The sequence below is a fragment of the Artibeus jamaicensis genome, unplaced genomic scaffold (assembly GCF_021234435.1).
Source record: "Artibeus jamaicensis isolate MK-2021 breed Jamaican fruit bat unplaced genomic scaffold, CSHL_Jam_final contig_76, whole genome shotgun sequence".
In the NCBI taxonomy this organism is placed as follows: domain Eukaryota; kingdom Metazoa; phylum Chordata; class Mammalia; order Chiroptera; family Phyllostomidae; genus Artibeus; species Artibeus jamaicensis.
The window spans coordinates 25,900,960-25,914,484 of NW_026521954.1; the positions used below are offsets into that span (position 1 = coordinate 25,900,960).

At 64.0% G+C, this 13,525-nt stretch overlaps 1 protein-coding gene across 4 annotated transcripts in view; it reads right to left on the reverse strand.

Moving 5' to 3' along the window:
• Positions 1–7,879: 7,879 nt before the first annotated feature.
• Positions 7,880–13,525, reverse strand: part of ACOX3 (acyl-CoA oxidase 3, pristanoyl) — a 31,849-nt gene continuing 26,203 nt past the window's right edge. For 3 of the 4 annotated variants that reach the window (XM_037126857.2, XM_053672401.1, XM_053672402.1), the window contains exons 15-18: positions 13,290–13,464; positions 12,274–12,341; positions 10,420–10,506; positions 7,880–8,526 (exon numbers count right to left, since the gene is read on the reverse strand). In XM_037126857.2, the coding sequence (XP_036982752.2) occupies positions 8,410–8,526; positions 10,420–10,506; positions 12,274–12,341; positions 13,290–13,464 (447 nt within the window). In that variant the 3' untranslated portion in view covers positions 7,880–8,409. The remainder of the gene's footprint in view (positions 8,527–10,419; positions 10,507–12,273; positions 12,342–13,289; positions 13,465–13,525) is intronic. The other variant, XM_053672404.1, reaches the window with a different exon arrangement.

Genomic DNA, 13,525 nt, shown 5'->3' on the forward strand with positions numbered 1-13,525 from the left:
GCCGGGGCAGGGGAAGTGACAAGTCCTAATGAGAAGCACAGAAAGCCGCCCAGCCCTTCCTGGCGGGTCCCCTGCATCCCAGAATGCCGTGGGGCCAGGGGGCCAGGGGGCCAGGGGTGGCCAAGGCCCTGTCTGTCCTGAGCCTCCGGGCCCACTCACAGTTCAGCAGTGAATGTGTCGGCCTACTGTGCACCACGACGTGCTCCTCTGATTGCATCTCATTATTGATTTAACTTTCAAAGTAGCGCTCTTCCCTTCAGTGCACCGACGAGGAAGCCGAGACCCAGGGTGCAGCCCCGAACGTTGGTGGACACGGCCAGGAAGGCCACCTCACTATCTCACTTCCTAAGCAGTGCCCGAATCCAGGACAGTCCCACTCCAGGTGAACAGGAGCAGGGGACAGTCTGCTCCCCTTGGAGGGTCACCTGCAGCTTCAGGGGCCTCAGATGCCCCCTGCAGCCCCTGCTCGCCCCCAAATTGGGAAGAGGTGTGTGGCCCACTCAAGCTGGCGAAGGTCCTGCAGACCTGGGACGGCCTGACCCAGGGCCAGCAGGGCCTGGCGTGCACTGGGGGGAGCCCCTGCTCCAGGGTGGGTGGGAGGGCCCCGGGTCCCCGTGTGGGGGGAACAGCTCCGGAAGCTGCAGGCCCACAACGTGCCAGGCACTCAGCGTCCACGAACACACCCGCTTCCCACAGCACAGATCCGACGGGCATGAGATCCCTGGCCGTGGTGAGCTTGGGGTGTCTTCAACTCCCTCACACCTCGAGGCCCCCGAGTCTCCATACTGGGTGGATTTGCGGGGAACATAGTTCTCCTTCGACTGCTCTGGGGCTTTGTTGTCCGGCCGACATGACTGGCAAAACCGAGACCCGCTTTTCCTGTTTGCAGGACATGGGAGGAGGCCAAGAGAGACCGTCCAAAAGTTTGTTCCATTTCCATCTTGGTTCCTGAGCAGGTGAACCAAAGGGGAAAGCTGCGTCTCCAGCATTAGGAATCAGGGTGGCTTGGCCGTGACAAGGGCTGGACTGGCCACTAGAGGAGGTGGCCCTGCCTCTGAAGTTGGCTTCTGCCCACACTTCTCTGTAGGAAAAGGATTTTCAAACGGAACTCTGTCCCAGTGCCCTAAACTGAATGTTTGTGTGCCCCCAATTCATAGTTTGAAACTTCATCCCCTGACGTGATGGCATTTTGAGGTGAAAGGTCAGGAGGGCAGAGCCCCACAAATGGATTATTTTCACTGTCCTCATCAAAGCCACCACGGATAAAAAGCCAGAAGACGCCAGCTCTGAGCCAACGGTCCACCCGCAGCTTGCTCCTGGCTTCTCAGCCCCCAGAGCCATAAGCACCAGTTCTGGCTGTTCCAACGCCCCGGGTCTGGTACCCTGTGATAGCAGCCAGAAGGATGGGGCCGGCCAGCCAGACAAACTGCCCACCCGGTGTGCGGACAGGACGGGTCACTCCCAGACACTCCTGACTTCCTGCCACACCTTCCCTTGCCCTGCACCCGTCTGGGTGGCCTGGGGATGTGCAAGAGAGGCGGGGGGTCTGGCTCGGAATTAGAAATATGCACGTTTGAAGACAAACAGATAAAACAACAGAGCGATTGATAACTGCGGGGGGAAACAGATAAGGCAGCAAAAGGCCTCTCAGCGCAGCCTGGGCTCTGCCTCGAGCAGCATCTCCGTGACCGTGGGGGCCGCGGTCCCGCCACGTCCGGAGGGGGGCGGGGAAGGGGGTGCGGGGTGCAGAGTGGAGCAGGGCATGGAGAACGCTCACCCTCCCCTCCTCGAGGGGAATCGGTGGGTGCACACGCACCACGCTGGAGAGCGAGCAGCAGCAGTACAGAAACATCATTTCGGACCCAGACACAGACACCAGACACTCGGTTGAGGAAAGGAAACAGGAAGTGAAGGCGGACTCTGGGGAGGGGGAGGGGCAGCTGGAGTTGGGGGGGAGGGGCAGCTGGAGTTGGGGGGGAGGGGAAGGCTGGTGTTTGTGACAAGCTGGGGGAGTGGCTCCTCGGAGGACGTGTGCACACACAACTTGGATTTAGGCGGAGGAGGAGAGCAAGTTTTCCTGGGAGCCAAGGGTACAGGCGAGCTCGGAGTGTGGCCAGAGGGACCTTGGCCCAGCAGGGGCTCGGCTCACTCTCTGGCCTGGAGGGGGAGGGAGGGGGAGGAACGAGAGAGGCGACCTTAGAGACCAGGTGGGCAGGTGGGGGGCGCCCACCTTCCTGCCCCCGCTGGAAGGACACACTTGGCTGGGTGTCCTGAGGTTGGGGGGCAGGGGTCGAGGCAGCAGCAACCGTGCGGGGTGGGCGCTCGGACAGTGGCACCTTCTGCACCTTGGGCTTGCCTCCCCTAGGTCTTAGCTGGGGAGCCAGGAGCGGCCCATGTGCAGGCCCGGGTGGGCCCTGCTGCTCAGGGCTGCTGCCAATTTGGCCGCCTCCCCGCCTCCCCGCCCCCGCAATGCTGGGCCCTGGCTCCGCTTCCGCCACCACGTGTGAAGCCAGCACGTGGGAGCGAGGGCCAAGACTCATTTGTATTCTGAGAAAAATACAGCGTTCTGGTCCCCGTGCGCCAGTGTGGGAACAAACACCACCCCCGCCCATGGGGGGGCGGCCCATCTGTCCTCTGGGCTTCGGGCTGGTCTCCTCCCCGCTCCTGGCAGACCCCGCCCGCAGCTCCGACAACAGCTGTGAACGCTTTGCTCTCCCCCGTGAGCCCGTGGCCAGCACGGAGGCTTCAGTCCGCTGGTGGCTGGATCTGCCTGAGCCCCGGGGGGCCCAAGCCACGTGGGTGTGGAGGGGCCGAATGTGGGCTCCACCGGGGTCCTGGGACTGTCCGGAGCCGGCTCTGTGCTTGCCTCCCACCAGCCTCCAAGTCCAACCTACCGGCGCCTAGGTCTCTGGGCCCAGGACCCTGTCGTCGCAGCGGCCCCTGTAGGGTGACAGCCGTACCTCCTTTCTCCCGAGTGCCACGTGCAAACCACCAGCCAGTCCTGGATGTGCATGGCCCCTCCTTCTAGCAGATCTAGAACCTTCTTACCACCTGGGATGCTCAGACCCACTGTCGGCTGCCAGGGCCTTGCAGGTGCTGCTGTCTGTCTCCCTGCCTCAGACCCAGCCGCCCTGGGCCCAGCCCCGCCCAGCCCTACTGCGTGGCACCGCAAGGGGCTCTGTCCCCGTCCCCTGCTTCCCAGGAGTAATCCTCTCCCCACACAGGGAGGCCAGCGCCGTGGGAGCTTCCCCACCCCAGGAGAGCGCCCGGAGCAGGGCTGGAGTGTCAAGAGCACAGGAGGATTGAGGGACCACATGCTGATTCACTTACTGGAAACAGACCAGAGAGCCCAGGGGCAGGGCCGGGACCGGCCGGAGGGGAAGCAGGAGTGAGGGGGTGCCAGCCTCAGGGCTCAGGAGGGTTTCCCTGGAGGAGGAGCGGCTCGGTCAGTCTCCTGGCTGAGCACATTTGGGTTGCTGCAAGTCAGGGAGTCCCCTTAGGGGTTTATTGAGGGCCTCACCCTCCCGCTAATTGGGACTCAGACTTTAAGGAGCATTAGCCGAGGCCCGGGGCCCTGGACACTCGTCACTGTGCCCCAGGCAGCCAGTCCATTAAGGCCTTCACCCGGCAACTGCTAACTGGACACTTGTCACACATGTGCAAGGCTCTAGAGCCCCAGAGAGCCACAGAGCCGTGGCCCAGACACATCGCAAATGAGCTAGTCCATGGGACAAAATCGGGGTCACAGAGCTGGGCTGGAGGCAAGGAGTTGGGGTTGGTCTGGGAACAGCCCCCAGGAAAGGAGCTGCTGGGAGGACAGTGAGGGGAACGGTGTTGGAGGCGGAGGGAACGGCCTGTGCGAAGGCGCTGAGCAGGAGCCCCAGCTGCCCCCATGTCCTCGGAGGGCCGGCGGGATTATGGCAGGATGGTGTGTGGCCCTTCGCACAGCTCGGTCCAGCTGGGGAGGGCTGGGACTGGTCTCACAGAGGCTGTCCAGTGCGGCAGTTCGTGTTCGTGTGTCCGACAGCGGCCTGGTGCGCACGACTCCGAAATCCGCTTCGTGTTTTGGTTTTGGTTTGTGTTTTTCTTTTTAAGGAAAAACAGCCGCAGGGCCAAGAGAGAATAGATGTTTTCAAAAAACTGCTGATGCAACAGGCCCGCTTTCCAAACTCGGGGCCAGGACCCCCAACAGCGCCCTCCCGTGGGCTGGCTGCCGCGGTCCCACACGCTGGCAGGGCTGCATTGCACTGCCCATCCGGGGGCAGCAGCAGGGTCACGGCTCTGCCCCCTCAGGCCTTGGGCTCTGGCGGCACCACCTGTGCCTTCCCTTGGGTCCCTAGGAAGTCACGCCCTGAAGGTCGAGGGCCTCAGGCCGGCGGCCCTCACAGTGTGTCTCCCTCCTTGCTCTTGGGCACCCAGCACGGTGGGCCTCCCTGAGTGTCTCCAGGCGCGTGGGGCCCAATCTCTGTGCTCCCAGAGGCCCAGGCAGCCCCACCCTCCTCGCTGGGACCCCTTGCCACAGTGGCAGCAGCAGCAGGCAGGCCTCACTGCACAGCTGATGGGAACCCTACACTGTGGGTGGCGCTGTCCCATTTTACAGATGAGGAAACTGAGGCACTGCATGTTGCATCACTTGCCTAAGCCCTGGAGGGGCCAGGGACTCTGGCGCCAGCATGCACTTTCTTTCCCCTCCTGCACATCGGGGTCCAGCTGGAAAGGGGAGAGGCAGTGGGGTTCGGGGCAGGGTGCCCGCCTGCAAGCCTGAGGGTGAGATGACAGCCTGGGAAGGGCTCCGATGGGACAGCGCCCTCCCCCCACAAGGGCAGGGCTCAGGGCTGCTGGTGCCTCTGTTAGAGCAGAGTGAGAAGGGGCCACGTGGGGGCCTTGGCGGTGGAGGCAGCAGGATGTCTGGAGAGGGTCCAGTCCGAGGCTTGAGGGTGTGACTGGGCTGGGAGGGCAGGGGCCATGGGGAGGTCCAAAGAGACCAGCACGTGAAGGGGTCAAGCCCACCAGGCAGGTGTGACAGGTGCTGGCTCAGGGGGCAGGGCCCCCACAAGAGGGGCACCCGCATCTTCAGCAGGACCGTGTTCCAGGGCCGGTGGTGACACCTGGGTGTCTGGCTGGGGTCCCAAGGATGTGCCCTTCCCTGGGGAGGGGGTCAAGGAAGGAGCCAAGGCTCCTTGGGACCCAACCACAGCTATGGACAGGGCAGAGGGTGACCCGGCGGCCTGGAACTGGGAGAGCCGCTCCAGGCACCTGCTGTTTCCATGGCTGGCTTTCCAGCCAGGGGTGGTCGGGACAGGCTGGCAGGTGGGGCCGGATGAGTGCATTGCTTTCTCAAAGCTTCCCCAGAAAGCCCGTCCCCAGGCACCTGCTCACCCCTCCTGCCCAGGTGTGGCGGGTAGAGGGCCCTTGTTGACTGCTGCGGCCACAATAGGGGACCGGGCTGCAGCCTCTCCGCTCCCGCCCTGGGGGTGGGGCCCAGAGACACAGGTGTGGGTGACTCCAGGTCGGGCTGCGACCTGGAGCGGTGGTGACTGCACAGGTCAGTGCTGCACAAGCCTAGAGCTCGGCGTTAGGGACAAGTCGTCCTGCATCTGGGAGGAGGCAGTGCTCTGGACAGGCTGCGGGGAGACGGCCCGCCAACACGGACCGGACGCCCACGATGGGGCAGGCACTGGATGCTTGTGCCTGAGTCCCTCCTGTCCCCCTAAAGGGCTCTGTGTCCCCTTCCCGGACTGGTGGGTGTCACAGCTTTCTGAGCAAAGCAGACTCAGTGGCCTATGCCCCCGTGGGCCAGCCGGGCGGGGTGGAATACCCTGTGGGGAGCGTGGGGGTGGCCACACACAGAGCGCACCTCTGTTCAGCATCCTCGCAATCCGGGCTGCAGATGGGAAGCTGAGGGGGGTAGAGAAGCAGGAGTCCTGCGGCGGAACAGCCAGACCTGCAGGTCTCCCGTCCCCTGGTGCACTTTGGGGGCAGAGCACCCTCCTGGAATGACCTGTCCTCCCCAGGATCTGTCTGCCTCGTTCTAAACCTGGGCTCCTTGTGCACCCTAGGAGCTCACCTGCTCAAAGACAGGTGATCGCACCCTGGGGACCGCCTACTGATGGCCACACTTCCTCCTGCTTTGTGTTCCTAACAGTCACTCCACCCATTCACCCACACGCTCATCCACCCAACCATCCACCCACCATCCACCCACCATCCATCCACCCACCATCCCTCCACCATCCATCCATCCATCCATCCATCCCCCACCATCCACCATCCCTCCACTACCCGCCCCCCACCCTCCATGCCTCTCTCCAGTGCTCGCCAAGCACCCATGTGTGGCCTTGTCCCGGGAGTTGGGAGCACAGAAGGGACTCTGGCCTGACCTCACTGACCCTCCAGGCCCAGGGGAGGAGTGACCGGAGACCAGTCAGTGCTACTGAGGAAGTCAGGGCCCCACTGTGGTAAAGGTGTCATGTCACAGTTCCTTCTGGAATACGGGCACCAGGTAGGAAGCGAGTCTCCTGTCAACACTACATCCAGGTCCACGTCCACACGAAGGCCATTGGTTAGGGAAGTGGGGGGCCCCCCAGTAAATGAGGGCCCCCCAATACCAGGGGCCAGGGGTGGGGGGCTGCACCAGCTAGGCTGTCACTGCTGAGAAAGGCCTCAGGGTCCAGGTAAAGTGGCCGGGCTGTGGCATTCCCATCCTACAAGGGACACCTGCAAGGAACCAGTGTGACCCCAGGCGGCAGGCCCACCTGCCGTCTTGGGCTGGGGCTCAGGCTGGGTGGCTGGGCCCTGGGGACCCCGAGGAGCAAGCCCCCAGGGCGTCCGAGGGCTCTCCGACGCGGTTTGGGTACGCCCGCAGGCCTGGCCGGTCTGAACCGCTGAGGGCGGGAACACTGCCTGCTTTTCCCATCTCCCTGAGAGCGGGCGCTGTGGGTTATAATGCACAAAACATCCCTAACATCAGGAAAGTTTACTTAAAACCACGGAAACCGCCCAGCCAGGCACGCACTGAATGTGGGCAGATTGCTCCCCAGTTAGCACTGACGGCGCAGGCGCAGCCCCGAGCTGACTGCTGGCTCCCAGGTGTGCGGGGGGCGGGGCTAAGGTTCGGCTGCTGGCTGCTGGCCCCGGACAGGAGGTTAGCCTTTGAGGGTCGGGGCCCTCACACGACAGACCGAGGGCAGCACCGCTCCCCTCACTCGGTTGTTGGAGAGCCCAACCAGCTGGAGAGCAAGTTTCTGCACGAACCACGTGCTCATTAAAAGCAGTCCCTCCGAGGCTCCCTGCAGCTGGGGTTGGGGCGCAGGCGCCCTTTTTCAAAGCATGAAAACTGAGGTTCCAGAAGTCGAGCGCAACTCCTGGGGTTGGAAGCCAGGTCTGGTCCGCACCACTCAGGGGCTCGCCGGCGCTCCTGGCTATTTTGGAAAATAAGGACGCGTCCAGACTGCCTTTGCACCACGTGGGCACCTGGGGCACATTGCCTGCCGGGCTCCAATGGGACAGAGGTCAGGGGACCCTGGGGCTGCTAGTGACAACACTCTGCACCCCCTGGGTGGGCCCGAGGCGGAGGAGCACACACCCATGCCCACAGGGAAACGCAGACTGGCCGAGAGCGAGAACCCGCCACCGGCCGCCACCCTGACCCTGAAAACGAGAGGGGAGAGCAAGCGCTCACCAGCCACGTCAGTCTGGCCTCGAGGGTCGGGCAGGCCCTGGCAGACCTGGGCAGCGCCAAGGGCACTGGCGCCCGAAGGGATGGCCGAGCGCATGCGCCATGGGGCGGGGCAGCCGCAGGACCCACCAACCGTGGGAACCAACCCATTCACAGAAGGCGCCCGCACCCTGGGGGTCAGGACGTTAAATGGACCAGAAGTTCAAATCATAATTTTTTTTCTTTGGAAATATTTCCTTGGTGGAAACTTCCAGTTCCACCCAAGAAAGCAATAAACCTGATTTTCTTTTCCTTAAATTTCTGAAACAATGCCATTCGAATGGCCCACAGTGCCCAACGGGAAAGTTCCGGGAGAAATGGTTACATGGTGAAGTCGCTCGGGTGAAGAATCAACCGCAGCACCGGTGCTGGCGAGGCTGAGCTCGCTTCTCGTGTGTAGAAACAGAAAGTGCCAGGTTCTGCTTGTCCAACGTGGACATTCCCTCCGGAAGGTGCCATCGCAGGCGTGTTTGGTGCACACAGCAGAGCAGCCTGAACCCCGGGGCTGCCCGTCCCGATGAGACGCAGAGGACGGGCCAGGCCCGCTTGGGGATCGGCCACTAGCAGGTTAGGTGACGTACTGAGGCGCGCTCCTGATAAGAAGGCTGGCGGCTGCCTGGACCGCAGAACCGGAATTTGAAATCCTCGTCCTCATTGGCTTCACCGGACTGAGCAGAACGTGGGCGGGGCGGCTACAGCTGGGACCTCAAACTCCCCACCACGGGCTTGCTGGCGAACTCCGGCCACCACGAGGCCCGCTCCAGTGCACCGCTCCCCTGCAGGACGGCGGCCCAGAGGTTTCTGTAGAGCTGCGGGGGAGAAGCACACACACCTGGTAGCAAGCACAGCTCTTCCGCCGGCCAGGGGCACATAGGCAGAGCCCCTGTAAGGCTCCCAGCACAGCGAGCGCCCAGGCTGTGGGCCTGGGGTGCAGACAAGCCCCCACTGTCCAGGGGGCAGGGAAGGGGCCTACTCAGTGTCTGGCTCAGGCCGACTCATTTTACTTGGAAGAACCCAGTCTCCCTGCACCTGCTGAACTCGCTTAGGGAAGTCTGCCCCGGACCACTGCTGTTCTCGGCCCAGAGAGGCCCTGACTGGGGCTTTTCCCACGTGGGGGAGGCAGTGGGGGGCACTGTTTCAGTTACAGAGGCCCCCAGCCACCTCCCACAGCTGGTTTGCTCGTTTCAAACCAGCCTCTGGCACAGCAGCACCCGGTCAAACCACAGTCCCTGAAATGGGGAGGCACGCGGTGCAGACTGTGCTGTCGGGCAAGGCCCCCACCCTGGGGCCAGCCCTCCACCGCCCTCCTGCCCCTGCTCCGAGGCTGCAGGCCCCTCCTCCCAAGCAGACACTGCCGTGGGCTCAGGGCCTCTCAGAAGACACCATTCCCAGGCCCTTGGGGACAGGTCACTCCCACCTCTTCTAACCTGGTGGCCTGCTAAGCCCCCTCGCCCAAGGCCGTCCCCTCTCCCTGGGGCTGAGCACAGCCTCCCCCTCTGTAGCCCCAACTACACCAGGGGACCGAGGGGCGCTCTCGGGTCTCCTCTCCAGACAGAGCTCCACCCAGACCCCGGCTCTGCCGCTCACTGGCTGGGCTCCCTCCGACCTCAACACTGGCACGGAACGTGCACCAAATCGATAGGGACTCTTCTGCCCTCCCCAGGCAGCACCCAGCACCTGAGTGTGGCCTGGGGTGTGTGGAGGTCAGGACACCCGCCCGGGTACATCCATCACAGCTGCGTAAAGTGACCACTACAGGACATCTCAGGGCCCCTGAGGGTGGGTGGAGGATGCCCGCCCCTCACAGTCACCCCCACGCAGCGCCTGGGCCGGCAGCAGGTGTCTCGGCAGAAAGGGCATGGCCTTGGGGGTCGGGGTGGAGGGAGTCAATCCCGTCCCGCCACTGGCGGCTGTGAGGCCTCGGGTACGTCCCCGCTGCGACACGGGGACGACCCCTGCAGGCAGTGCTGTGACGGGAGGCGCCGAGCAAACCCACCAGCACTGGCATCCCCGGGTGACAGGGAAAGTCAGTAGGAATATGTGAGCTCGGCAACAAGCCCTTCGAGGGGCCTGCAGCAGACAGAGGGAGCACGAGCCCGGGGCTGTCTCCAGGGGCCAGAGAAGACCTCCCGGGAGAGGCGGCCTTTGCCTGGAACGGAAAACCAATGAACGAAGGTGCTCCAGGCAGCGGTGGGGGTGGGGCACAGAGGCTGGAGGGCAGAGGAGCATCACGACCCTGGAGAGCCGGCATGCGGGCTGGGGCAATTTCAGGTCCAGGGGACACGGGTAGAGGGCTGGGTCTCAGGGCTGGCCTGACGCCATCTGCTTAGTAAGAAGCCACTCTGGGGGGCGGGCAAGAGAAGGGATCAAGGAGCCACATGGGGGCCACCAGGGAGTGCAGGCTCACAGGGCGAGTGGCCTGGTGGACAGGGGGCAGGAGCCGGGAGAGCAGGCCGGGAAGGGCCGTGGGCAGGTGTGCAGGGAGTGGCGGCTGTGGGCCCAGGGTCTGCATCACAGCTGTGTCACCCCACTTCCCAGAGGAAGGCTCTGTGGATGGAGGTCACCCCAAAACCTCCTGCTGCCCCCTCCACTGCTGCCCCACGGGGACAACTTCCCCGCAGGCCACCCCTCAGGTTCTGCGATAACCAACCCGCCCCCAGCGGCCCCACTGGGCAATGGCAGGAGTCGGGGGGGGCCTTCACCTCGCCATCAGCTCTGCCAATCGGGGAGTCCAGGATGAAGTCGGGAGGGGCAATCACGTCCACCAGGGCCACCGCATCGTCCTTCAGCTGTCAGAAAGCAAAGTCCATACGCTCGGCAACGCCCTGCATCTCCATGGCTACCACAGAGCTGCAGAGCCCCAGAGTTTGCTGCTCCACCCACTGGCAACGGGGGCCCTGGCCCTCGGCTGGATGCCAGGGCAGTGTCCCCTCACCAGCCTGGCTCGAGGGCCCTCGGTGCGTCTGAGTGGTTCCGCCATGTTGCTACCCACTCAAGACTCCCAACGCTTTGCTGTTGTCAACAAGGGGGGGTCTGCTGGTGAAGTGATGCCCTGCAGCGAGTTAGCTGGCCCGGGCCTGGTGCTGACTCACCCTCAGGGGCTGTTCAGAGTCCCAGCAGCTGTCCCCTGGGCTCTCCAGAGAGTCACAAGATGGTACCCGTGGGCGCCCGCCCCCGGCTGTGTGTTACCCGCCCCCATCCTGTCCGCTACACAAGTGAGTCTTCAGTGCAGAGCCTGTGAAGGCTCCCAAGAGTTCCCGTGAAATACAAAGACAGTTTTTTCCCTTACAATACTCCTGGAAAGCCATGGCTGGGACAGGGGCACCTTTGGTGAGAGCAAGCGGTCAGCACAGAGCAACAAAACCCACAACGCACAGGGCAGGGCACATCCCCCAGCCCAGATGCTCACTGGTCCCACTGCCCACACTCCTCCCACCTGCTGGCCACCGATGAACATGGACCGGCCGGGGGCGGGCTCCGTCACTGTACCTGTGACCACACGCTGGCCTCGGCCAGGGCAGGCATGACACGCTGGAGAGCCCGGGGGACGGCTGCTGTGACCCTGAACGGCGGTGCACCGCCCTCTCCACAGGGGAAGATGCCACCGTCACTGGCTGGACTGGGGGCGGGCACAGTGGGTGCTCCAGCGGCACCCTCACCGAGAGCAGGGAGATGGCGCTGGTGCTTCCACTGGCCAAGGGGTCCCCGAGCTCACCAACCCCGAGGGTGCCAACGGGGGACTGAGAGGCAGGGAGCCACCCCGCGCTGGGGTCCCCACGAGGACTCCGCTCTACCAGCCAAGCAGCCCGCGGCAGCGGCCACAAGCACAGGCAGCTCACTCACTTTAAACTCATTAAAATTAAAGAAAATCAAACTCCTCCGCCTTCTGGCCACACGGCCACTGCCAGTGCCCCTGTCAGTGGCGGCCGGTGGCCCGGGCAGCCCAGGACACCTCCGTCCCTATGGAACGTGCTACTGGACCGAGCACTGCTAGGACGCTGTGGGGGTTGGGGCCGCTGGAGTTCTCTGGGTGGCAAAGGTGAAAAACTTAAGTTAAAAGTGAAGAACTGCCCTGGCTGGTGTAGCTCAGAGGATTGAGCACGGGCCTGCGAACCAAAGGAAAGCGGTTCGATTCCCAGTGAGGACATATGCCTGGGTCGCAGGCCAGTTCCCAGCAGGGGACAGACACATGAGGAGCAACCAGACATTGATATTTCTCTCCCTCTCTCCTCCCCTTCCCCTCTAAAGATAAATAAATAGAAATCTTTTTAAAAAAGCGAAGAACGTGGAACAAGGCTACACTGGGGGCTGAGAGACCTGGGGTGTTGTGAACGGGCACTGGAGCCGGACAGGCGCGCACTCCAGGGCGTCTCCGGGACATCCCTCCCCAGGGCGGCCCTGGTCCCGAGGTCTCCGACCCCCGAGTGCCTCCGTGGGCTTCGTCTGCTGTGGTAACGGCGCGAGCGCGGGGGCGAGCGGGAGGCAGAGGTGAGCGCGCTCACTGCCTCAGTCACGGCGCGTGGGGCCCTTCACGCTGCACGGGGAGGACAGCCCACCTGCGCACACAGCTCCAGGACGGCGCTCTCCATCAGCTTGCCGGCTCGCTCCCCGGAACAGTAGCCGCCTGCAAGCACAGTGTCTGTCACCCCAAGTCCAAACCCTCCCCGAGTTCCCGATCACCCCAAAGCTGCTCTTCAAATCAGCTGCCCTCGCCCGGCTGAGCTGCGACCCCACAGCAGGAACGCACGGCCATCCTGAGCTCCAAAGAGGAGGAGGCCGCAGGCGGGAGCTGGGGCCACGGGAGGCAGGTGGTCTGTTTGGCCCAAGGCAGAGGGGCCAGGGGAGGCTGGTGGGCTGGGCTCCTGCCAGAGGGGGCGCTGGGGGACAACTGGGTGGGTGTGAGGGATGGGTGTGAGGGGAGCAAGGGGCTGGGAGGGGCCATCGGGAGCCGCCAGCACACAGGAAGTGCGACCTCCTCCTCCACCCCGCCTCCCACGCAGACCACACGTGTGTTGGGAGCTGCTCTGGTCAGACTTTCACTATAAAAAACCCGGTGTGGTCACTCGAGTCAGTGTTTCTCGGAGAGCAGGGTGCTCTACCCCACACCCCGCAGAGGCTGCGGGGCGCCAGCATCCCGAGGGCACAGCGCGGGCTCTTGGCGAGGGGGAGGGGCAGAGGCGCCCTGTTCTCAGTGCAGGCGCACACGGGATGAGAAAGGTGCTCGGACTAATAGTGGCACTAACCTGCCGGGAGGCGGTCAGGCACAAATGTCTGAAGTGCCTCTGCAGGGGACGGTAACAGGGAAGAGCTGAGGAACTCAGGCCTACGCCATTCTACCAGCTCCCCAGGCACGACCTCCTCCAGGAAGCCCTCCTGGTCCCCAGGTATTCCTGGGGCACCTCCCCCACCACCCGGGCTCCGGTCTGAGCCCCGTGGGCGCCATCCTGATGCTGCCCTGCCGTCCCGCCCTCTCGCAGCGGCACCCGGGCCCTCGTCTGCCCCAGCCCCTGGCACAGGAGGAGTCACCCCACACTGCGGAAAGGCAGCCTCGGGGCCCGCGGCAGGGCCTCACCTCGGTAGAGCAGGGCCGTGTGCTGGCTCAGGGACCACAGGCCGTAGAGGGCGCTGAGCCGCCGCAGCAGGGCCTGCAGCGGGGGCGGCACGCCAGGCTGGTGCGTGTACTCGTGGAACCTGCGCACCACGGTGAGCTCCAGGAACACCAGGGCCAGGGGGCGGCAGCAGTAGGCCTGGGGACACGCAACGGGGCCACCGCCCTGCAGGTGAGTGGCTGCTGCGGACTTCCGGACG